Below are 24,467 nucleotides of genomic sequence, written 5' to 3' on the forward strand. Positions count from 1 at the left end.
AGAGACAGGGAAGGGGGGAGGGAGAAAGGAAGAGTTGAAAGTTATTGGATTTTCTATTTAATCTTTTTTAACTTTTGTCATATGTGTTTTTATGTTGTACGCCGCCCTGAGTCCTTTGGGAGAAGGGCGGCATATAAGTTCAATAAAACCAAACCAAACCAAGAGGGAGGGAGAGCTGAAGAGGGATAGGGATAGGGAGAGAGGGGTGGGAGTGAGTGAGAGAGAGTGATAGACAGACAGAGAGAAACAGAGAGAGAGACAGGTAGAAAGAGAGAGAGAGATAGAGAGTGTGAGAGAGAGAAAAACAGAGAGAGAGAGAGGTAGAAAGAGAGAGAGAAAGAGAGAGAGAGAGAAGTAGAAAGAGAGAGAGAAAGAGAGACAGAAAGAGACAGAAAGAGAAACAGAGACAGAGAGAAAGAGAGACAGAGACAGAGATTCACAGAGAGAGACAGGTAGAAAGAGAGAGAGAGAAAGAGAGAACAAGAGAGAGAGAGAGAGAGAGAAACAGAGAGAGAGGTAGAAAGAGAGAGACAGAGAAAGAGAGAATGAGAGAGAAAGAGAGAGAGAGAGAGGAACACACACAGACAGACAGACAGACAGAAAGAGAGACAGAGAGAAAGAGAGACAAAGAGAAACAGACAGAGAGAGAGACAGAGACAGAGAGACAGGTAGAAAGAGAGACAGACAGAGAAAGAGAACAAGAGAGAGAGAGACAGAGAGAGAGAGAGAAACAGAGAGAGAGAGGTAGAAAGAGATAGAGAGGTAGAAAGAGAGAGACAGAGAAAGAGAGACAGAGAAAGAGAGACAGAAAGAGAGAGACAGAGAGACACACAGAAAGAGATTGCTCTGGCCTAAGAGACCAACTATATTTAATCTCTCCTCTTAATTTTCTCTTACACCACAAGTTGGCCATTTGTGGTCCTGTTGAGCGCATTGCACTAATCCAGATTAGAAGAATGGGTACAATTAGGAAACAAAATGGATCTGCGCAAAGACCTTCCCAAGAGGAAGCTGTGAATCTAGGATACTTAATCCTCATTCTGACTGAGGGGGTGCTGGCAAACATTCACCAACATACAGTCTTCAAAGGCAGCCCCGTGTCGAGTGCATTGTAGTAGTCCAGACATGTAACCATGAAGGCAGGACTTATTTTGTTGGAGTAAATATGGGAAGGCCTCTGATACCTACCCTGTTTCCCGGATAATAAGCCCTCCCCAAAAATATTGCAACACAGCAGCAGCCATGAGGTGACCATGCTCGCCGTCCCCTGCACCTTAAAAATAATAATACCTCCCTGAAAATGAGGCCAAATGCTTATTTTGGGAGTCAAAAGAAAATAAGACCCTATCTTATTTTCGGGGAAACACAGTATATATCCAGTAACCCTTGGAGTCCATCTTAATACAATACAATAGCAGAGTTGGAAGGGACCTTGGAGGTCTTCTAGTCCAACCCGCTGCCTAGGCAGGAAACCTTATACCATTTCAGACAAATGGCTATCCAACATCTTCTTAAAGACTTCCAGTGTTGGGGCTTTCACAACTTCTGGAGGCAAGCGGTTCCACTGATTAATTGTTCTAACTGTCAGGCAATTTCTAAGTTGCTTCTCTCTTTGATACGTTTCCACCCATTGCTTCTTGTCCTGCCCTCAGATGCCTTGGAGAATAGCTTGACTCCCTCTTCTTTGTGGCAGCCCCTGAGATATTGGAACACTGCTATCATGTCTCCCCTACTCCTTCTTCCCATTAAAGTAGACATACCCAGTTCCTGCAACCGTTCTTCATATGCTTTAGTCTCCAGTCCCCTCATCATCTTTGTTGCTCTAATCTTGCTCTTAATCTTATTCCCATTAATGCTACCTCAGAAACTCAAGAGGACACAGGACTGTTTTGCTCCTTAACAGTTGATTTTTCTGCAGGTTAAAAATGCCATGTTGGCAGGAGCGAAAGGAATTATCCTTTACTCTGATCCTGCAGATTATTGTGCACCTGGGATCAAACCCTACCCAGATGGCTGGAATCTTCCTGGACAGGGGGTTCAGCGTGGAAATGTGTTAAATCTCAACGGGGCAGGAGATCCTCTCACTCCAGGCTATCCAGCCACAGGTCAGTGTCCACAAGCCCAAGACTGACCCCCTTTGGGTAGGAGAAAACATCACTTTTTGATATAATGTTTGCTTTTCATATATATTTTTTGGAGTATAAGACGCACCCTTTTCCCTCAAAAAAGAGGGTGAAAATCTGGGTGCGTCTTATACACTGAAACCCCGCACCCTTTGAAAAAAAATGCTCCTGGGGGCGACAAAAATGAGCAAAAAACAGAGCGTTTTTGCTCATTTGTGCCCCCCGCAGCCCCCAGAAGCACTCTACAAGCCTCTCAAAGCCTCTGCATGGCCCCCTTTTATTTTTTGCAAAAAACGGCCCGTTTTTGTGAAAAATTGGCTGTTTTTTGCTCATTTTTGCCCCTCCCCAGCTCCTAGGAGCATTTTGCAGGCCTCTCAAACTCTCTGCATGCCCTGTTTTTCACAAAAATAATGAGGCATGCAGAAGGTTTGGGAGGCCTGCAGTGTGCAAAACCTTTTTTAAAAAAATTACCTCTTCAAAATCATGATGCATCTTATACTCCAGTGTGTCTTATAGTCCGAAAAATATGGTAGATAGTCCTCAATTTATGATGCAATTGAGCCTAACATTTCTGTTGTTAAGTGAGACAGCAGTTAAGTGACTTTTACCATAATTTTATGATAATTCTCGCCCCAGTTGTTGAGTGAATCGTTGCCGTTGTTAAGTAACTCAGTTGTTAAGTGAATCTGGGTTCCCCATTGGCTCTGCTTGTCAGAAGGTCGCAAAAGGGGATGACATGACCCCGGGACACTGTAACCGTCATAAATATGAACCAGTTGCCATGCATCTGAATTTGACCATGTGACCATGGAGAGACTACAATGGTTGTAAGTGTGAAAAATGGCCATAAGTCACTTTTTCCAGTGGTGGTATAACTTCAAATAGTCACTAAATGAACTGTTGTAAGTTAAGGACTACCTGTAATAGCTGTCATTTACAAGTTTTGGACATTTCAGATGAAATTGGAAAATATTTACTCTAAGCTCCTCAAAAAAATATGGATACACTCTTTTTGTACAGATAAGTATATTGGGGGATGCTACCAAGGGTTGAAAAAAAACTGCAACACCAGTATGCAAATATTAATAGGCATTTTTCAGTGGCAAATTAATGTGAAGCCACAGAGCTGCAAATCAATGTTTTTACTGTTGGAAGTTTAGCAACACAATCTAAACACCTCTGCAGATCACAAAATAGACCAGAGCAGAGCAGAGCAGCAGAGCATGGAATGGAATGGAATATAGAACGTAGAATATAAAATGGAATAGATTATACACTATATTGCCAAAAGTATTCGCTCACCTGCCTTTACTCGCATATGAACTTACTGTAAGCAACATCCCATTCCTAATCCATAGGGTTCAATATGACGTCGGTCCACCCTTTGCAGCTATCACAGCTTCAACTCTTCTGGGAAGGCTGTCCACAAGGTTCAGGAGTGTGTTTATGGGGATTTTTGACCATTCTGCCAGAAGCTCATTTGTGAGGTCACACACTGATGTTGGATGAGTTTACGTGGCCTCCCACTTCGTGGCTGAGTTGCTGTCATTCCCAAACACTTCCACGTTCTTATAATACAGCTGACAGTTGACTGTGGAATATTTAGGAGTGAGGAAATTTCACGACTGGATTTGTTGCACAGGTGGTATCCTATCACAGTTCCACGCTGGAATTTACTGAGCTCCTGAGAGCGACCCATTCTTTCCCAAATGTTTGTAAAAACAGTCTGCATGCCTTGGTACTTGATTTTATACACCTGTGGCCATGGAAGTGATTGGAACACCTGATTCTGATTATTTGGATGTGTGAGCGAATACGTTTGGCAATATAGTGTAGAATATAGAATACAGAATACAGAATAAATACAGAATACAGAATAAATACAGAATATAGAATGCAGAATACAGAATGAATACAGAATACAGAATGAATGCAGAATACAGAATAAATACAGAATACAGAATAAATACAGAATACAGAATAAATACAAAATACAGAATACACAATAAATACAGAATAAATACAGAATACAGAATAAATACAGAATACAGAATAAATACAGAATACAGAATAAATACAGAATACAGAATAAATACAGAATACAGAATAAATACAGAATACAGAATAAATACAGAATATAGAATGCAGAATACAGAATGAATACAGAATACAGAATGAATGCAGAATACAGAATGAATGTAGAATACAGAATAAATACAGAATACACAATACACAATAAATACAGAATAAATACAGAATGCAGAATAAATACAGAATACAGAATACAGAATAAATACAGAATACAAAACGGAACGGAACAGAACACAACAGAATTCTTTACTGGCCATGTGTAAATGAAAACTGTACAGATAGTCCTTGACTTAAGAACCACAACTGAGACCAGAATTTCTGTTGCTAAGCAAGGCAGTTGTTATGTGAGTTACGCCTGATTTTGTGACCTTTTCTACCACGGTTGTTCAACTGAATCACTGCCGTTAAGTGAATCACATAGTGGACAAGAGAATCCAGCTTCCCCCCCACCAACTTTGCTCATCAGAATCCAGCTGGGAAGTGGATCACCTGACCCTGAACGTTGCAACCAGCTGCCAAAGCCCTGAATTTTGATCACGCGACCACGGAGATGCTGCAGCAAATTGTACATACAAGGACAGGTTCATAAGTCACTTTTTTCCCCCCAGTGCCTTTGAAACTTCGCATGGTTGTCAACGAACGGTTGCAAATCATAGAGTACGTAGTGCTAACCCTGATTCCATGTGTTCATATCCTCCTCGTCTCAGAGTTTCTTTCGTTCTTTTCAGACTACATGTTCAGACTTGAAGTTAGTGACGGAGTGGGAATCCCCACCATTCCAGTGCACCCTATTAGTTACCACGATGCTGAAGTTTTATTAAGGTATGCAGATAAATTACGTTTGGTACTTACAAGAACTGAAAAAGGGTTGCTGGTTTTTAAAAAAATCCATGCCTATTTCTTGACCGGGCTCAACTTAAAGGACTGACACCCGTCTTGAAAGCTTCCGCAACCAAGAAGTGGGTTTGGTGTAATGGTAAATGGTGCTGGACAAAGAAACCAGGAGACTGTGAGTTCTAGTCTTCCCTAAAGCGCGGAAGTGACTTTGGAAGAGTCACTCATTCTCAACAGGTTATCCTTGATTTACGACAATAATTGAGCCCCAAATTTCGATTGCTAAGTGAGACAGTTCACAGGGTTGCTTTTGTGATATAAACGATTGATTGATTGATTGATTGATTGATGGTATTGGACCTGGGTACTTGAGAGACCACCTCCTGCCAGTTACCTCCCAAAGACCCATTAGATCACACAGACTAGGCCTCCTCCGGATTCCATCTGCCGGCCAATGTCGGCTGGCGACTCCTCGGGGGAGGGCCTTCTCTGTGGCTGCTCCGGCCCTCTGGAACGATCTCCCCGTGGAGATCCGGACCCTTACTACCCTTCCGGCCTTCCGCAAAGCAGTTAAGACCTGGCTGTTCCGGCAGGCCTGGGGCTGTTGAACTATCCAGCCCCATTCGAGGTTATGGCTGTTGTAGAATTTTAAATTGTTGTTTTTATTTTATTTATTTTTTTGTATCCCCTCCCTTTTTTATTGTGAGCCGCCCTTGTCTCTCGGGAATAGGGCGGCATACAAACTCAATAAAACTGAAACTGAAACTGATTGATTGATTAGCTTTAGGAGTCACCAGACTCCAGAAAAACTCTGGGCAGCATATATTTAAAACAGAGCCAGTTTGTTCCAGGGGTTAAGGTACTAAACTAGAAAGTGGGAGACTGTGAGTTCTAGTCCAGGGCTTGTTCAAAACTGGGGCAAGGGAGAGATGGGCATCCATGCATGCATGAAGCTCCACTCATGTGAGAGGTGGAGAAGCGAGTAGAGAGTGCTTGAGTGGGGGGGGGGAGTGCAAACCTCCACGCATGCAAGTGGAGGGTGCTCTCCCTCGCACAAAGGGAGCAGTGTGTGTATGCGTGTGCCCTGCTAAGTCGCAAGCCCCCTCCTACACTGGTCCGGGCCACCAAGCTGGAAAGACTGGGGATCCCTGTTGTAGTTCCACCTTAGCTATGAAAGCCAGTAGGGTAACTACTTGGTCTCAACCTAACTCACCTCCCTTCATAAGGTGGTTGTTGTGGAGAAAATAGGAGAAGGAAGTAGTGTGGGATATGTTAATTGCCTTGTGTTGTTTGTAAAAATAATAAAGGCCATGCAGAGGTGGATTTCGCATACTTTTACCACCGGTTCTCCACACGGCTTGCATGCATGCAAGTGACTTAGAAAACATGGCTAAATAGGACGGCAGAGAGCCGGAGCGGGTGGGCAGGGGGTTGCATAAGATCGCCACTTCCGGTTCGCCCGAATCGGTCCAAACCGGCTGAATGCCACCACTGAAGGTGGGATGTCGAGAGTAAATGTTTCCCTTGTCCAGTTGTGCGTGACCCAACATAGCCCAAAGATGCTTCCCGTGATCATGTGGCCAGCATAACTATATCCCCAGAATGGTGTTACTTTCCCATGGAAGTGGTACCTATTTACTCCAGTGGTGAAATTCAAATTATTTACTACCAGTTCTGTGGGTGTGGTTTGGTAGGCGTGGTGTGGCTTGGTGGGTGTGGCAGGGGAAGGATACTGCAAAATCTCCATTCCCACCCCACTCTGGAGCCAGCCAGAAGTGGCATTTGCCGGTTCTCTGAACCACTCAAAATTTCCGCTACCGATTCTATGAACCACTCAAAATCTCCGCTACCGGTTCTCCAGAATCTGTCAGAACCTGCTGGATTTCACCCCCTGATCTACTCGCATTTGCATGCTTTTGAACTGCTCCATGGGCAGGAGCTAGAGCAAGGAACGGGAGCTCACTCTGTTGCGCGATGCTCGGGTTTCAAACTTGAGCTATCAGCTTTTTTTTTTTCAAATAGAATTTATTTTTATTTTCAAAACAAACACAACACATAAAATCTTCCTTCTTTACATACTGTAGAAAGTGTATCAGTTGGTTACAAAAAGTTTTCGTGCATCTCTTCCACAGTTATCAAGCATAATTCATATTAACTCAAGTATTTTAACTCAAATATTTATACATGTTACCCTTATACCTCCATTTTTATTTGACTATAATTATTTAAACGTCCTTCATCATAAAATATACCGAGATTTAATACATAACCACATACTGGCATTTCATTTAATATTTCTAAAATCCTCCAATAACACTGAATCCTTATGTCCCTATTCTAGCTAAACATCCATAATATTTAATAACAGACTTTTCTAATCCTCCCTTTCCAAATTGCTGTTGGCAATTTTCATCTAGTTTCCTTATATTATACTCATACATATATATAGGTTGTCATCATTATCCCTCCTTTATTTGACTATATCCTATATCATAACATTTTTCCCCTAATAATCAAAACTTAACTGTATCTAACTTAATTCTTTTTTTATTAACTTTTGAATATAATCCAAAAGAATTTCTAATCTTCCTTTCATGGGTACCATTCAATATTCATATCCAATTATTACTTATCATAACACTACACATTGTATACATTATTATCATTATCGATTATTTATTTAATTATATCTATTATTACTAAATTTCACTAAGTTTAACTAGTTTTAAGTTATGAGCTGTCATCTTTCTGTCTGACAAGCTCAGCATCTCTAACCACTGAGCCACTGCACACTCTTGAAGGCAGGTTAAAAATAAATAAATAAAAAGCAATTGAAAGAATCTTAAGTGTCTGAACAAACTGCTCCCAGCTAGTTTTTTTTTAAAGAACATTATGAGGATGGGAGGTAAAAAGTTCTCCAAAAATGTGACAAAAGAGAAAGAAGGTTTCTTTGTTTTTTTTTCAGATTCATGGGTGGTTCTGCAGCTCCAGACAAGACTTGGAAAGGAAACCTCAACGTATCCTATAATGTCGGGCCTGGATTTTTAGATCAATACTCCACAAGGTTAGTTCTAACATTTTTTTTAAAAAATCATTTTGCTTCAATTCCCATCCAAACTGCGTGAATCCACTTAAAGCTGTTTTCATTTTCTGAAAAACCATTGTCTGTCTTAGGGGCTGGATGAATACAAGCAGTCCTCAACTTACGACCAGAATGGAGCCCAAACGTTCATAAGAGCAATAGCACTTAGACTGCTTTTACAGCCCTCTCTAAGCGGTTTACAGAGTCAGCCTCTGGCCCCCAACAATCGGGGTCCTCATTTCACCCACCTCGGAAGGATGGAAGGCTGAGTCAACCTTGCGCCTGTTGAGATTCGAAAAGTGCCGAACTGCAGCTGCAGTCAGCTGAAGTAGCCTGCAGTACTGCACTCTAACCACTGCGCCACCATGGCTACATACAGAAAGTACCAGGACCAGTTGCAAGTCACTTCAAAAAGTTACTAAACATACGGTTGTAAGCAGTGGTGGGATCTAAATAATCCCTATTTAAATAATCTAGCAACCGGTTCTCTGCCCTAATGACCAGCTCGGTGGTCATGTGACGGGTGGGCGTGGCCAACTCCACTCACATCAATGGGCGCTTCGCCTTAGCTGTCACAATGGAATAAGGGTTAACCGGAGAGGCGGTTTCTGTAAGCAGGGCAATAAAGATGAGGCTAGAAACAATGCCAGAATGTTTCCTTCCTGCCTTCCTTACAGGATTAGCCCTGTAAAGTGGGGAAAAAGCAAAAGGAGATTTCTTCCAACAACCGGTTCTCCCAACTGCTTAGAAAGTTAACAACCGGTTCTCCCAAATAGGTGCAAACCGGCTGAATCCCACCACTGGTTGTATGTTAAGAATGACCAGTACTTATTGAACTTTGCTACACAAGGTTTACACGTTGCTATCAACTAGGTAGCTAAATTGGTGGCTCTAGAACATTTGCTATGCATGCAGGTCTCAGGAAATCCGCATACTTTCCAAAAGAGATAACAACTGCAGAAATTAGAGCTGGCAGGATTAAATTACCTGTATTGGTGCCAGTAATTGAGGGTTCATAGGTGAAAACGATTTGAGGTTGTTTCGTTGCTTGGATAGTCAGTTTTGATTTGAGAACTAACCACTTGAATTCTGGACAAGCACTACTTTGGAGTTACGTGAGCTACATGTTAGCTTCTAATGCCAATTGTGAATTCAGAATAAGAAGATATTGTTGTAGTGCTGAAGTGATATCTTTAGCATGCTGGTACATTGGTGCTGCTGCCAGACACGTTGCTATGTTAATAAAGATTGTGGGAACTTATATATCACCTCCATCTTTTATTGCAAGAAGGTTGATTATGCAATGTCCATTGTTCTAGCTTGTCCAATTAAGAAGGAAGCTCTTTCGTTTACTTTTTTTTAAAGCACTTCTTTTTTAAAGCTCATTTTTTCTGTTCTTTCCCTTCCTATAGTTTGCAAACCCAGAAACAACTCCTCCTCCTCCTTCTATAGCAGAATTAGAAGAGACCTTGGAGGTCTCCTAGTCCAACCCCTGCTCAGGCAGGAAACCCTATGCCATTTCAGACAAATGGCTATCCAGCATCTTCTTAAAGACTCCCAGTGTTGGGGGCATTTACAACCTCTGGAGGCATGCTGTCACTTGGTTAATTGTTCTCACTGCCAGGAAATTTCTCCTTAGTTCTAGGTTTCTCCTTCTTCTCTCTCTTCCTTCTCTTCTCTCCTCCTCTCCTCCTCTCCTCCTCCTCCTCCTCTCCTCCTCCTCCTCCTCCTCCTCCTCCTCCTCTATTTCTTCATCTCCTCCTCCTTCCACCATGATTGGTCAAACTTTCTTCCTTCCTCTTCCTCTCCTCCTCCTCCTCCTCCCTCCTCCTCCTCCCCTCTCTTCTCCTCCTCCCTCCTTCCTCTCCTCCTCCTCCTCCTCCTCCTCCTCCTCCTTCCTCTCCTCCTCCTCCTCCTCCTCCTCCTCCTCCTCCTCCTCCTCCTCCTCCTCCTCCTCCTCCTTCTACTCCTCCTCCCCCCTTCCCCTCCTTCTTCTCACCCTCTTCCTCATCCCCGCTCTTCCTCCTTTGTTACTACAATACATTTGCAACCTTCTGACAAGCAAAGTCAACGGGGAAGCCAGATTCATTTAACCAATCATGTTACAAAGCTAACAATTTCAGTGATTCACTTAACAAGGCTGCGGGTTGCATAAAATGGGGCAGAATTCCCTTAATAAATGTTTCACTTACAAAACAAAACATTGATCTCAATTGTGGTCATAAGTCAAGGAACTGCCTATATTGAAGCTTTTGAACTTTGATGCTGGAGAAGACTCTAGAGAATTGCATGGACAGCCAACCAACAAACCGATGGATTAGAGCCGAGGTGGCGCAGTGGTTAGGGTGCAGTACTGCAGGCCACTTCAGCTGACTGTTATTTGCAGTTCAGCGGTTCTAATCTCACCGGCTCAAGGTTGACTCAGCCTTCCATCCTTCCGAGGTGGGTGAAATGAGGACCCAGACTGTGGGGGTGATATGCTGACTCTGTAAACCGCTTAGAGACGGCTGAAAGCCCTATGAAGCAGTATATAAGTCTAACTGCTAACTGCTGCTATTATCCAACAAATCAGAACCAAGGCTTTTGACTTGAGGCACAAATGACCAAACTCAAATTATCCTACTTTGGTTATACTATGGAAAGAACTAACACTCTGGAAAAGGCTCTGCGAACCGGTAGTTTAAAAAAAGCTTCCAAAAATCACGCGGCTCACAGCTGATCTACGCAATCGTCGGAAGTTTTTCCTCCCCCCTTTTTAAAGCATTTTTTTCCTGCCAGTTTGGGCAAATAGGCAGGAAAAAAAATGCTTTAAAAAGTTTTTTAAAAAAGCTTCTAATGATCGTATAGATCAGCTGTGAGCCACGTGATTTTTGGAAGCTTTTTTCTTTTTTGCTTTTTAAAGGATTTTATTTCTGCCTATTTGCCCGAACCGGCAGGAAAAAAAATAATTTAAAAAGGGAAGAAAAAAATGTTCCATGACAATCAGATGTGCATGTGATCGTGGGAACGTTTCCCCCCCCCCCCCCAAGCCACTTTTTAAAGAATTTTTTTACTATTTATTCGCCTGAACCGGTAGTAGAAAAATGTTTTAAAAAGTGGGGAAAAAGATTAAGATTAAGATTTAATTTATTTGTATGCCGCCCTTCTCCGGGAGGGACTCAGGGCGGCGAACAACTCAGAAGGGGAAAAGGGGATACAAACACAATACACGTAATTAAAATACACAAGAGTCATACAGCCATACAGGTCGAGAGGGGAGGGGAACTCATCAAGCCCAGGCCTGCCGGCACAGGCAGGTTTTGACGGCTTTCCGGAAGGCCTGGAGAGGGGTGAAGTCCGAATCTCCGCGGGGAGTTCATTCCAAAGGGCCGGAGCTGCCACAGAGAAGGCCCTCCCCCGGGTAGTAGCCAGATGGCATTGGCTGGTAGACGGAACCCGGAGGAGGCCGACCCTGTGCGATCTAACGGGTCTGTGGGAGGTAATTGGTTCCCACAATCACACATCACAGCTGAACCTTATTTTTTACTGCTTAAAGCATTTTTTACTACCGCTTCGGGCGAATAGGTAGTAAAAATGCTTTAGAAATTAAAAAAAGTTGGCCATGCCCACCCAGTCACATGACATCCCCCCTCCCCCTCACCAAGCCACTCCCAGAGAACCGGTGGCAATTTTTTTTTTACATTTCACCACTGCACACAGTCAGTAACAATCCCTCAGTTACAAGGGGAAGCATAGAAATAAATGGCCTTTGCACAAGAGACAAGTACATATATACTGATTATTTTACAACGTAGCCTAGAGTAGAAATCAACCCAATGATGACTTAAATTGAAATAAATGTGGCCATAACTGTGTGGAAGAAACATAGGCTCACATATTTATTACCTATTCACACAATTTGTCCTTGCTGCAAAAAGCTGAATTCTCGAGTGGGCACAGCAACATATAGTAATACAATAAAACATGCTTAAGGATCAAAGCAGTTCCAACCCCTCTCCCCAAAATACATTAAGATACAAATCATTCACGATATTTTACCAGTTTCTCTGTTTCCTTAGGCTCTTGGGAGCAACTCAATCTTTTAACAATTGTGAAAAAGCTATAAAATGAGGATGTCAGGGTGTCTAAAATGAAGAAATATTGGAGGTACTCCAAAGCAATTTTCTTTATTGTTCCTCATTTGTAGGGGTTCTTCACCTACAGACAGAAATCTTGCCAAACTAAAACACTTGTATCAATAAAATATATACTCTAAGAACTATTAGGGAAGAGCTGTCTTCACTCTCTTAGATATCACGGGCCATCTGTCAGAGTTTATTGCAGAAAAAATCAAACCTAGAAAGCACACACAGATAACTGGATTCATTAACTTCTTTATTTACATACTAACAGATGAATAAATGTACAATACAGGGACGCAGTGGCTCAGTGGCTAAGACGCTGAGCTTGTCAATCAGTTCGGCAGTTCGAATCTCTAGCGCCGCGTAATGGAGTGAGCTCCCGTTACTTGTCCCGGCTTCTGCCAAACTAGCAGTTCGAAAGCATGTAAAAATGCAAGTAGAAAAATAGGAACCATCTTTGGTGGGAAGGTAACAGCATTCCGGGCACCTTCGGTGTTTAGTCATGCTGGCCACATGACCATGGAGACATCTTTGGATAGTGCTGGCTCTTCGGCTTTGAAACGGAGATGAGCACCGCCCCCTAGAGTCGTGAATGTCTAGCGAGGGGAACCTTTACCTTTACTTTAAATGTACAAAACCAATAGTAGATTCTTTCAACGTGGTAGAGGTTACAAGAAGAACACAAACAGGAGAACAGTTTCATTTCAGAGTTCAGAGCAGGCAGAGTCTCAAGTGTCTGTTTCAATTCTTTGCACAGACTCAGAAGGTTGCAGGCTAAACCACGCCCTGGCCCCTAGCTGTTTCAGCTCCCATTGGCTGACCTTGTTGCTATGCCTATTCATTGGATGACCTTGTTACCATGTCTCTCCCAGTCATAAATATTCTAACACTATCAAATCTCCTTTCCTTCCAAGATGCAGCAGAAATTATCCTTAGATGTTCTGAGAGATAGATCCACTTTCATTCCAGAATTTATGCATAAAACTCCCTCAACCCCCAAAGGACAGGCAGTCCTTGCCTTACGACCACAATTGCCTCTTTTAATATCCCCGAAAATATTCCAATCTAGGGGGGGGAGGGGAGGGCTTCACACAGAATCTTGGTGATTTCGTGTATGTATCCTGGCAGCAAAATTCCAATTCCTCATTGCCTTTGCCGACTTCTAAACTTGCTGTCTCTCTCTCTCCTTTGGAATGCAGCCCCTCCCTAATGGGAATCCAGAGTACATTCCACTACAGTGGGCCACCTTAGTATCAGCCATTTGTTCAACAGGATGGGCATAGTCATACATACACACACACCCAAACACAATAATGTACTGTATTTCAGTTTCCCAAACTTCTCATTGAGATCTTCTGGAATCTCTAGTCATTTTTCTGAACAAATATGTTGATTCCAGCTAGGATTTGGTTATGACCAAGATTAGATATTTGTTTCCAGAAGCGGATCATTGAGTGAAGACAGAAATAACCGAAGATTTGATCCAGGGATCCATTTGAACATACAGATACAGATTAACAGAGTTGGAAGGGACCTTGTAGGCCATCTAGTCCAACCCCCTCCCCCCTGCCAAGCAGGAGACCCTACACCATTTCTGGCAAATGGAAGTCCAGTCTCTTCTTGAAAGCCTCCAGTCCCACAACTTCTGAAGGCAACTTCTGTTCCATTTGTAAATTGTTCTCAGTATCAGAAAATTTCTCCTTATTTCCAGGTTGAATCTCTCCTTGGTCAGTTTCCATCCATTATTCCTTGTCTGGCCTTCAGGTGCTTTGGAAAATAGCTTGACCCTCTCCTCTCTGTGGCTGCCCCTCAAATATTGGAAGACTGCTATCATGTCTCCTCTGGTCCTTCTCTTCACTAGACTAGCCATGCCCAGTCCCTGCAACCGTTCATCGTATGTTTTAGTCTCCAGTCCCCTAATCATCCTGGTTGCTCTTCTCTACATGCTCCTGCCTAGCCACAAGCAAATGATTGACTTTGATACACCTGTAGCAGAATTGAGTCCTTTTGCAAAACATACAAGTTGGGAATGCTTTGAGGTACTCCTGGCAGGGTTGACCTTACTAGTGTGTCACCAAATCTTTTCTTCTTCTTCTTCTTCTTCTTCTTTCTTCTCTGGCAGAAAAGTTAAGATGCACGTTTATAGCACCAGTCAGATTACCCGGATATATAATGTGATCGGAAGCATCAAAGGAGCAGTGGAGCCTGGTGAGTTTTGAATGCCGATTGCTTTATTTAAAACAGGGAATGGGCAGGTTTTGGGTAGCTGGAAACCAAGTTAAGCATGTTTTTAAGGAAGGGAAGAATTACAATGGATGGCTTAAGAAGGACGTACCCTTGTTTGTTTGTTTTGGGGGAAGGTATTGGAATTAATAGGGACGCAGTAGCTCAGTGGCTAAGATGCTGAACTTGTCGGTCAGAAAGGTCAGCAGTTTGGCGGTTCGAATCCCTAGGGCCGCGTAACGGAGTGAACTCCTGTTACTTGTCCCAGCTTCTGCCAAGCTAGCAGTTCTAAAGCACGTAAAAATGCTTCGGAAGCTGGAAATGGGGCCATGCGTGCAGAACAATTCATATTGAACTGTGCATGCATGTGCAATGTGCGTCTGGCACGAAGCACACACACGGGTACATTGTGCGTGGGTTGCGAACTGACAGTAACGCCAGCAGCAACCCACCCCTACGTATAGGGTTTCCTGCTTAAGCAGGAGGTTGGCCTAGAAGACCTCTAATGCCCCTTCCAACTCTGTTATTCTATATTCCATACTAGCTGATAACCTGGTGTTATCAGGTACCTGGTGTATTTATTTATAGGGGGAAAATGTCCGGACCAAACATAATTTCTAATGTTGGATTTTCCCCCTTACCAGAAGAAGCCCCCTTGTGGGGAACTATGAAGCTGTTACCATGGCAACTCCACTGCACTGTACAGTAGAATCCTTTTTACAGCAGTACAGTAGAAGCCATTTTAAGGCACAACAGGCTGTATCTTAACAGAACACCCCCCCCCCCCAAGGGGTATTAGGGGTGTCTTACCCCCACAGTATTTGTTTCTAAAGTCATCTGTGTACCAAGTTTGGTTGAAATTGCTCGAGCTGTTCCTGATTTATGCTGGAGCACACACATACACACAGACACACACAGCCATTTTTAATATTATATAGATTCTATTTCTGAAATAGAAAAATCTAGCAAGTTCGTACTGAATGTTAAGAAAGTGCATTGTTCTAATGCTTCCTTTTCTTAGATAGGTATGTAATTTTTGGAGGCCACCGAGATTCTTGGGTCTTTGGGGGAATTGACCCCACCACAGGAGCTGCTGTCCTTCAAGAGGTTGCTCGCAGCTTTGGCAAGATGATGAAGAAGGGTAAGACTAATAGACGGAAAAATTGGGAACCCAAAGCAGAGATGGAATGTGCTGGGATTTAAATGTCAACATGTGTTTGAAGTAGATTCTAAGCTACCTTGATCCTTTGCTCAATAGATGTAGCAGGTAAGTAAAAGTAACAAACAAATCAAACTCCTCTTCCAAAGATAAAGGTGTCGTGGCCTGCCAGCAACCAGCAGAGCTGGTAGCAGAGTCGGACAGTGAGGAGGTTGAGGAGGAACCTGGGCCAGTCCTGGGGGTTGAGGAAAGCTCAGATGAGGGCTCTGTGTCGGAGGCAGAGAGGGAGTTAGACAGCAGTGAGGCAGAAGAACAGCTGGAGCCTATTCCCAGTGTGCGCCTGCGCAGACCTGCCAGAAGAACAACTAAAAAGCAGGGTCGCCTTGGGAGTAAAGCCACTCCTTGGAGGTGATTGGCCCCTCCCATAGGAAACAAAAGAGGAGCTAATGGGGAGGGGGCTTTTGCAGGAAACAATTCATTCATTCGGTCATGTCAAGAGTGGAAAGTTCTGTTTGTAACTATAAGAGAGACTCTGCCATGTTTTGCCTTGCCCTGCATTTGGAAACTAGTTATCTGGCAGCTCTCCAAACGAGATAAGGTTCGTGTTGATAAATATTCCTCTGAAAGACTGTTTGCTAAGCCTGCTGACTGTGAATGAAAGGAGTTCACAGTCATGTAAATAAAAGGGGTTTTGCCAGGAGTAAGACTCTGCTTCTTGATTTTTAAGGAAGCCTGGATCGGAACAAAAGGAAAGCACAAAATATATTTCATATTGAGCAGCTTAAACCTCCTTTGTCATGCTAAATATTATTCATTTGCTTCCTTTTTAAACTCACTCAAGCTGATTTATCCATAGACATTGATAGGTTTGCATCTTCAGCCATCGACGGGGTAAAGAATCAAGTTTTTCCTGTGATCTTAATTTCATTTTGTGTAGGTTGGAGACCAAGAAGAACAATCATTTTTGCCAGCTGGGATGCAGAAGAATTTGGATTATTGGGCTCCACAGAGTGGGCAGAGGTGAGTGAAGGACTCTGTAAAATTGTATTATTTACCCACAGGTTGTCCTCGACTTATGACCACTGAAAAAAGTGGGTTATGGCTGGTACTCACAGAATAGAATAGAGGAGAGTGGAGTGGAGTGGCATGGAATGGAATGGGGTAGGGGAGGGGAGGATAGGGGAGGGGAGAAGGGAAGGGAAGAGAAGACAGAGTAGAGTATAGTTGAGTTGTGTTGAGTTTATTTGGCCAAGAGAGATTAGAAACCCAAGCAATTTATCTCTGATGCATAAGCTCTCTGTATATGCAAAGCAACGGAATAATGGCAATCATAATAATATTGATGTCAATAAGAGAGGGGAGTAAGAAGGATAATAAGAAGGATAAATAGTAAGGCTACAGCCATACTGTAGTGCAGTGGTTAGAATGCAGTACTGCAGGATACTTCTGCTGATTGCTGGCTGCCAGCAATTGGGCAGTTCGATTCTCACTGGCAGAAGGCAGCCTTCCATCCTCCGAGCTCAGTAAAATGAGGACCCAGATTGCTGGCAGCAATATCTAAACCACTTAGAGAAGACTGTAAAGCACTATGAAGCAGTATATAACTCTAAGTGCTATTGCTATATGCTGCTTCACAGTGCTTTACAGCATTCTTTTAAGCAGTTTACAGAGTCAGCTTATTGCCCCCAACTCTCTGGGTCCTCATTTTACTGACCTTGGAAGGATGGAAGGCTAAGTCAACCTTGAGCACATCGGGATCGAACTCTGGACTGTGGGCAGAGTTAGCCTGCAATGCTGCATTCTAACCAGTGTGCCACCAAGGGCACAGCATCATTGGTACATCAGGGCTGAAGAGTGTTTGACCACACAGAAAATGCTGAATTTTAATTCCCGGCTTCCATTGGCGGTGGCAACGGGAGCTTCTGGGAATTATAGTTCAGCCACTTTTGGAAAGTTGCCAGTTTCCCACTTTTCATTTAGATGCTATTCATGATCGATCATAATGGGCATAATGGGGTCTTCCGGGTGGTGACGTCACTGTGCCTAGAGTGGGGTAAGGGAGCTCCTCTAACCCCTAGCTCTAATTTCTTCGTTTGGGCTCATTTTTGGAGCACTGCTGATCCCGAAGAGACCAGCAGATCAAAGGGGATATTCTGCAGACGCCGGGGTGGTAAGGCAAATCCCCCGGCAGATAGGAGAAACCCCCCTAAGCGGACGAAGAAATATCCTACCATCTGGTTAGGACTGAGCAATGGCGGCCGCATAGAAGGAAGAAACAGAAATAGAAGCAGACGAATTCATTTATTTTTTTATTTTTATGTTTTTGCAATTGCAGGAGAACAGCAAACTTCTTCAGACACGGGCTGTGGCTTACATCAACACCGATTCTTCCATTGAAGGTGAATATCTGGTAGACTAGAACTGATGACGTTATCTAGGGAGGGTAATGAAATGTCTGCAAGAAAACAATCAAACTCAGAGGGCACCAAGGATCCCTCACAGTTGTGAATATCCCTTACAGAGGTGGGTTGCTACCGGTTCGTTCCGGTTTGGGCGAACCAGTAGTGGAAATTGCAACTGGGTCGCTGAACCGGTAAGGATGGCAGGCTGGCCACGCCCTGTACAGGTTACCTGGTTTGGTCGCTGCAGCATGCTTTTTTTGGGACATTTTTAATGTTCTTTGCATGCTCAGACCTATTTACAGTCAACTGTGCATGTGCGCGGAGTGTGCACGCAAATCGCGCAAATGCTGAACCAGCGATAACACCGGCAATAACCCACAGACAGATTGACAACATCCAGACCTCAGCCCCCCACACCTTATAAGTAAGATAATAAGAACCTTGTCCTGATCTTAAATCTGAAATTTATTTATTTTTTTGACTGAAATGCCCCTCTTTTTTGGGAAGAAGGAATGCTATTGGAATCATTTCTCTTCCAGCAAAATGAGGGTTAGCAAATGTAAAACAGATTTTAAAAAATGGGCAATTCATTTTTAGCACTGTCTTGGAACAACATCCTAGCAACAGATGCTCGTTTTAAAAATAGGTTATTATTATCCATTCGAGTACAGTCTCCTTCAAGTTGAGCCCAATGTTTGGTGATTTGGTAGACTCTATCCATGCAGTTTTCTTGGCATTAGTGGGGAAAGCTATGCCTTCTTTCTCGATTTTCTAAAAAAACCTTTCTATCTATCCTCAAGTCCTTGGATTTCCTGGTAGTTTTCCATCCAGATCCCAACCAAGTGAGGCAGTGGTGGGATTCAAATTTTTTTACTACCGGGTCCATGGGTGTGGCTTGATGGGTGTGGCATGATTTGGTGAGCGTGGCTTGGTGGGCATGGCAGGGGAAGGATGCTGCAAAATCCCCATTCCCTCCCGATCAGCTGGGACTCAGGAGGCAGAGAATTGATGGGGGCGGGGCCAGTCAGAGGTGGTATTTACCGGTTCTCTGGACTACTCAAAATTTCTGCTACTGGTTCTCCACAACTGGTCAGAACCTGTTGAATACCACCTCTGAAGTGAGGTCTGACTTAACTTCTGAACTCCAACAAGATTGATTAAGTGCTGCAAGTTTCTTAAGACACTGATGTTAACAGAATGACAGAGTTGGAAGGGACCTTGGAGGTCTTCTAGTCCAACCCCTCACCCAAGCAAGAGACCCTGTATCATTTCAGACAAGTGGCTGTCCAGTTTCTTCTTAAAAACCTCCAGTGTTGGAGCATCCACAATTTCTGAAGGCAAACCCTCCACTGGTTAATTTTTCTAACTGTCAGGAAATTTGTCCTTAGTTCTAGGTTGCTTCTCTCCTTGATTAGTGTTATAATTATTATTGTTTAATGATGGTGGTATTACAAACTTAAATAGGATCATGTTTACTGTATACATCGGGGGTGTCAAACTTGATTTCATTGAGGGCCACATCAAGGTTGTGTTTGTCCTCGGTGGGGGCGGAGGGTAGCCAGGATGGGTGTGGCCAGCTCAACAGCACTCATGGGGGGGGGGCACTTCTGGTGGTCAAGTCCTAAGGCAGGATTTCCCTCAGACTCTCCTTCTCTCTCCTTATAACCTACCTTCTTTTCTTCCTTCCTCCCTCGCTCCCTTCCCTCCCTCCCTCCCTTGCTCCCTTCCTTTCTTCCCTCCCTTTCTCCCTCCTTCCCTTCCCTCCCTCCCTCCCTCCCTCCCTCCCTTCCTTCCTTCCAGTGGTGGGTTTCAAAAATTATTCAAACCTACTCTGTGGGTGTGGCCTCCTTTGTGGGAGTGGCTTGCTGCCCATGTGACCGGATGGGAGTGGCTTGCCGCCCATGTGACCGGATATGAAGATGCCGACGACACTTGTCAGAACCACCTTAAATTACCTCACACACAGCACTGGCATGCATAAGAATATGATGTAAACTTGTTTTTTAAAAGGCATCTTTGGTTTGCGTTAAAACAACTTCAACACACGCAATGTTCTGATTGCACCACAAACGCAGTAGTCATCCTTACCTTTCACAGAGGAACTGAGTTTTATAAATAGGAGCATGATAGTGTAGAATAATCATATCGAAGGACCAGTGGTGGGTTTCAAAAATTTTTGGAACCTCTTCTGTAGGTGTGGCCTGCTTTCCGGGTCCACTGGTGGAACCTCTTCTAACCGGTTCGGTAGATTTGACGAACCGGTTCTACCGAATAGGTGCGAACTGGTAGGAACCCACCTCTGCTACCATCCCTTCCCTTCCCTTCCCTCCCTCCCTCCTTCCCGAGCTCTGTTTTCACTGGCAGAGGCATCGCAACCCAGTCCTTTGCTATTTCCAGGGTGGCCTCATGGGCCAGATCTAAACACCCCATGGTCCCAATTCAGTCTGTGGGCCTTGAGTTTGACACCCCTGGTGTAGGTAGTCCTTGATTTACAACTGCTCACTTAGGAAACCTTTCAAACGTTCGACAGATCCTCTTGGGGGGTGGGTACTAACAACTTGGATTCGAAGTTCTGACAATCAGACTTCTGCACAGTCACATGACCGCACTTCAGGTGCTCAGCAACTGAGCTGCATGCATGGCCGTTTGTAGTCTCCCACAGTTACATGCTAGCAATATTGGGCCCAAACTGAACCATTGATTCACTGAACGACTGAGGAATATGCTTAGCCACCACAGCAAAAAAGTCACAAAATTACGAACTTCGTGACTTAGAACTCTAATGGGCAGGCTCCATTATAGTCATAACTCAAGGACTACCTGTACTGAAATCTTTGAAAAGATGCCTAATAATTCAATCCATAGGGTTAAAAAAAGGGGAAAAAAGTTTCCCTGTCAGTCATGCTGAATTCTAGGGCATGAGGCTCATCTCTGAGGGAGCCGGCATTGTTTGATAAGCAATTTCCATGGTCACGTGGCCAGCATGGTTATATGCCAGAGGCACGCAGAATGCTGTTTACCTTCCCACCAAAGTGGTACCTATTTATCTACTCGCATTTGCATGCTTTAAAAAAAAGTCTTTCATTGGGCACAATGAGAATCGATCTGCTGAAGAAAGCTCCACCTTGGCGACAAGAAAGGCATCCGGCCATTATAACATTCTGCTAGCTCCATTCAGTTGGCCAGACTCCACCCCTCAAGGGATTAAAAGAGCCGAGGTGGCGCAGTGGTTAAATGCAGCACTGCAGGCTACTTTAGCTGACTGCAGTTCTGCAGTTCGGCTGTTCAAATCTCACCGGCTCAAGGTTGACTCAGCCTTCCATCCTTCCGAGGTGGGTGAAATGAGGACCCAGACTGTGAGGGCGATATGCTGACTCTGTACACCGCTTAGAGAGGGCTGAAAGCCCTATGAAGCGGTATATAAGTCTGCTATTGCTATTCAAAGGAGATGATGATGATGATGATGATGATGATGATGATGATGATGATGATGATATGATTTGCATACTTTCAAACTACTAGGTGGGCAGGAGCCTGAGCAAGGAACGGGAGCTCAACCATTTAAGCGGCACTTGGGTCCTGAACCTGGCCTGTTAGCTCTTCAGCTTACAAGCTCAGGGTCTTTAACCACTGAGCCATCACACACACACCCTCTGTTGGAGCGCCTTCCCTCTGGAATGAGCTGCCCCCGGAGCTTCGTATAATTCCCGATCTCCGGTCCTTCCGACACGCCCTAAAAAGTTGGCTTTTCCAGCAAGCCAGCCTGGCCTGAACAAAACAAAACAAATTATTGATCATTGTTAATTTTAATTCAATTTTTTTTAAAAAAATGTTATTGTTAATTCTAATTGGGATTGTTTGGGATATTCTATTTAATTTTTTAAAAAAACTTTTGTATTATGTGTTTCTTTTAATGTTGTACGCCGCCCTGAGTCCTTGGGAGAAGGGCGGCATATAAATCTAATAAACCTAAACCTAAACCCTCAATCCGTAAGGAATCATTTTTATTTAGACATCTCAATGAATTTTAGAGCATATTCCAGAACTGCGTCTGTGTGAAAACTACGTTCCGGTTATCCAAGAGCAGAAATAATGTTATGGGTTGGTTTAGAAGAGAAGAGATGTTGGTATTTTCTCTTTGTGTGTGTTTGTGTGTGTCAAGGGATGTCAATTACACAGTCTCCCAGGAGTTGTTTTATGGTTGTGCATGATATGTACAGTATGTAAGTATCTTTCTGTTTACATGTAAGCTGTCAGAAGTTGTATGCCTTGACTCATCTCAAGAGGAGGGAAAATTCCCCGGAGTGCACGAAAGGAGAAAGTTTGCGCCTGTAGATAAATTCAGCTTGAAGTAGAGGAGGCTATGCTTTAATTTTTTTTTTTTAAAAAAAGGGGTGTTTTTGAGAGGGAGCTGTGAACGTTGATTCAAAACAATTTCTGTGTTTGCGTTGCAGGCAACTACACTTTGAGGGTTGATTGTACTCCTCTTCTGAACCAGTTGGTGTATAATTTGACAAAAGAGGTATAGTTGGACAATGCACAGCATGGGGAAAACATTTGGCTTTGAGCCAGGAAGGAAAGCGCCAGCAATTACAGTTCTTCTTCTATCAAATAGCCATGATTCAGCAGAACCAACATCCATAGAATTAGGTTATTCTGGCATGCAGTGGAAATCAAACTCAGGCAGGGCAAGTACAGGAAGGCCAGTTCACATTTCTGCCCTCCTCCTCCTCCCCCCTCTTCCTTCTCCTTCTCTTCTTCCTCCTCCTCTTCCTTCTCCCCTCCTCCCCCTCTTCCTCCTCCTCCAGACGTGGTATTCAGCAGGTTCTGACCAGTTCTGGAGAACTGGTAGTGGAACTTTTGAGTAATTTGGAGAACTGGTAAATACCACCTCTGGCTGGCCCCGCCCCCATCTATTTTCTGCCTCCCGAGTCCCAGCTGATCGGGAGGAAATGGGGATTTTGTAGTAACTTACCCCTGGAGTAGGGAGGGAATGGAGATTTTACAGGTTCCTTGCCCTGGAGTGGGGAGGGAATGGAGATTATATAGTATCCTTCCCCTGCCACACACACCAAGCCATGCCCATCAAGCCATCCCCACAGAACCAGTAGTAAATTTTTATGAATCTCACCACTGCTTGTTTTATCAACTTATAGTTCAGTTTGTATCTCAGAAGAATGTCTTGATTTTGCTGGGTCAGCATTCAAACCAAGTAACGAATCAACCAACTTGGATCTAGAGCCAAGAGCCAAGGTGGCGCAGTGGTTAAATGCAGCACTGCAGGCTACTGCTAGATCAGCAGTTCAGCGGTTCAAATCTCACCGGCTCAGGGTTGACTCAGCCTTCCATCCTTCCGAGGTGGGTAAAATGAGGACCCAGATTGTTGGGGGCAATATGCTGACTCTCTGTAAACCGCTTAGAGAGGGCTGAAAGCCCTATGAAGCGGTATATAAGTCTACTGCTATTGCTATTGCTATCTAGAGCATTCAAAATGCTTAAAGAAGCAGCAATATGGGTGATAGATCACATTTCCTTTCCTACACAGGTCTCAAGTCCTGATGAAGGCTATGAAGGAAAATCTCTCTATGAGAGTTGGCTTGAGAAGGATCCTTCCAGTGAAACCAACCAGCGACCCAGGTTAGATATGTTCTAATCTACATTTTATTAGCATGCCTGCCCTTTGCACACATGGTAGAACTGCTATAGCATGGGTCCTCAAATTACGGCCTGGGGGCTCGATGCGGCCAGAGAGTGATGTTCTTGATGATGATAATGATAACATGTGTGCATAGTCCTCAACTTACAATCATTCATTTAGTGACCATTTGAAGTTACAACAGCACTAAAAAAAAAGTTACTGCTTGACCAGTCCTCACACTTACAATTGTCACAGCATAGTTACATGACCAAAATTTGAGCGCTTGGAAACTGGCATGTGTTTACAATGGTTGTAGCGATCGCAACAGACTTATACAGGCTAATCCTTAAAATGTGACCACGACTGAGCCCCAAATTTCTCTTGCCAAGTGCCAAATGTTTGTGGGAATAAAACCTAGAACTGAGGAGAACTTTTGCCGAAAAGTTATGGAGGCGTAATCGCACATTCCCCTCAGAATTTTGAATTATTGTGATGCAATTTTGATCTGAAACTGTATCTTGTAAACTGGAGCCAATTAATACTGAGGACTTAATTTTCCTTTATCAGTGACCCAATTCTGGTAAAATTAAGCCTCTTTCATTTCAAAGGCTTTCTCCTTGTAGACCACTGGCTTCTGACGTTTCTTCTGACTCTGGTTATTTCTTGATATTGCTTTAAATTCATGCCACTTCCCCGGAATTCAGGTGTCCACATTTTGAAGTGGAAACCAACAACATAAAAAAAGTACTAAATGTTGCAAGAAGATTGAATCTTGAATTCTCCCCTTCCTTCTC

At 43.6% G+C, this 24,467-nt stretch overlaps 1 protein-coding gene across 1 annotated transcript in view; it reads left to right on the forward strand.

Moving 5' to 3' along the window:
• The window catches only part of LOC106554597 (N-acetylated-alpha-linked acidic dipeptidase 2), a 48,470-nt gene that overhangs the window by 17,010 nt on the left and 6,993 nt on the right, over window positions 1-24,467 (forward strand). The window contains exons 6-14 of the mRNA XM_087721075.1: window positions 1,919-2,105; window positions 4,943-5,036; window positions 8,014-8,112; window positions 14,374-14,459; window positions 15,496-15,615; window positions 16,571-16,653; window positions 17,969-18,032; window positions 22,490-22,557; window positions 23,581-23,672. Coding sequence (XP_087577201.1) covers window positions 1,919-2,105; window positions 4,943-5,036; window positions 8,014-8,112; window positions 14,374-14,459; window positions 15,496-15,615; window positions 16,571-16,653; window positions 17,969-18,032; window positions 22,490-22,557; window positions 23,581-23,672 — 893 coding nt within the window. The remainder of the gene's footprint in view (window positions 1-1,918; window positions 2,106-4,942; window positions 5,037-8,013; window positions 8,113-14,373; window positions 14,460-15,495; window positions 15,616-16,570; window positions 16,654-17,968; window positions 18,033-22,489; window positions 22,558-23,580; window positions 23,673-24,467) is intronic.

Source organism: Thamnophis sirtalis, unplaced genomic scaffold (genome assembly GCF_051295495.1).
Source record: "Thamnophis sirtalis isolate CommonGarterSnake01/CBP01778 unplaced genomic scaffold, rThaSir2_p1.2 scaffold_8, whole genome shotgun sequence".
Lineage (NCBI taxonomy): Eukaryota > Metazoa > Chordata > Lepidosauria > Squamata > Natricidae > Thamnophis > Thamnophis sirtalis.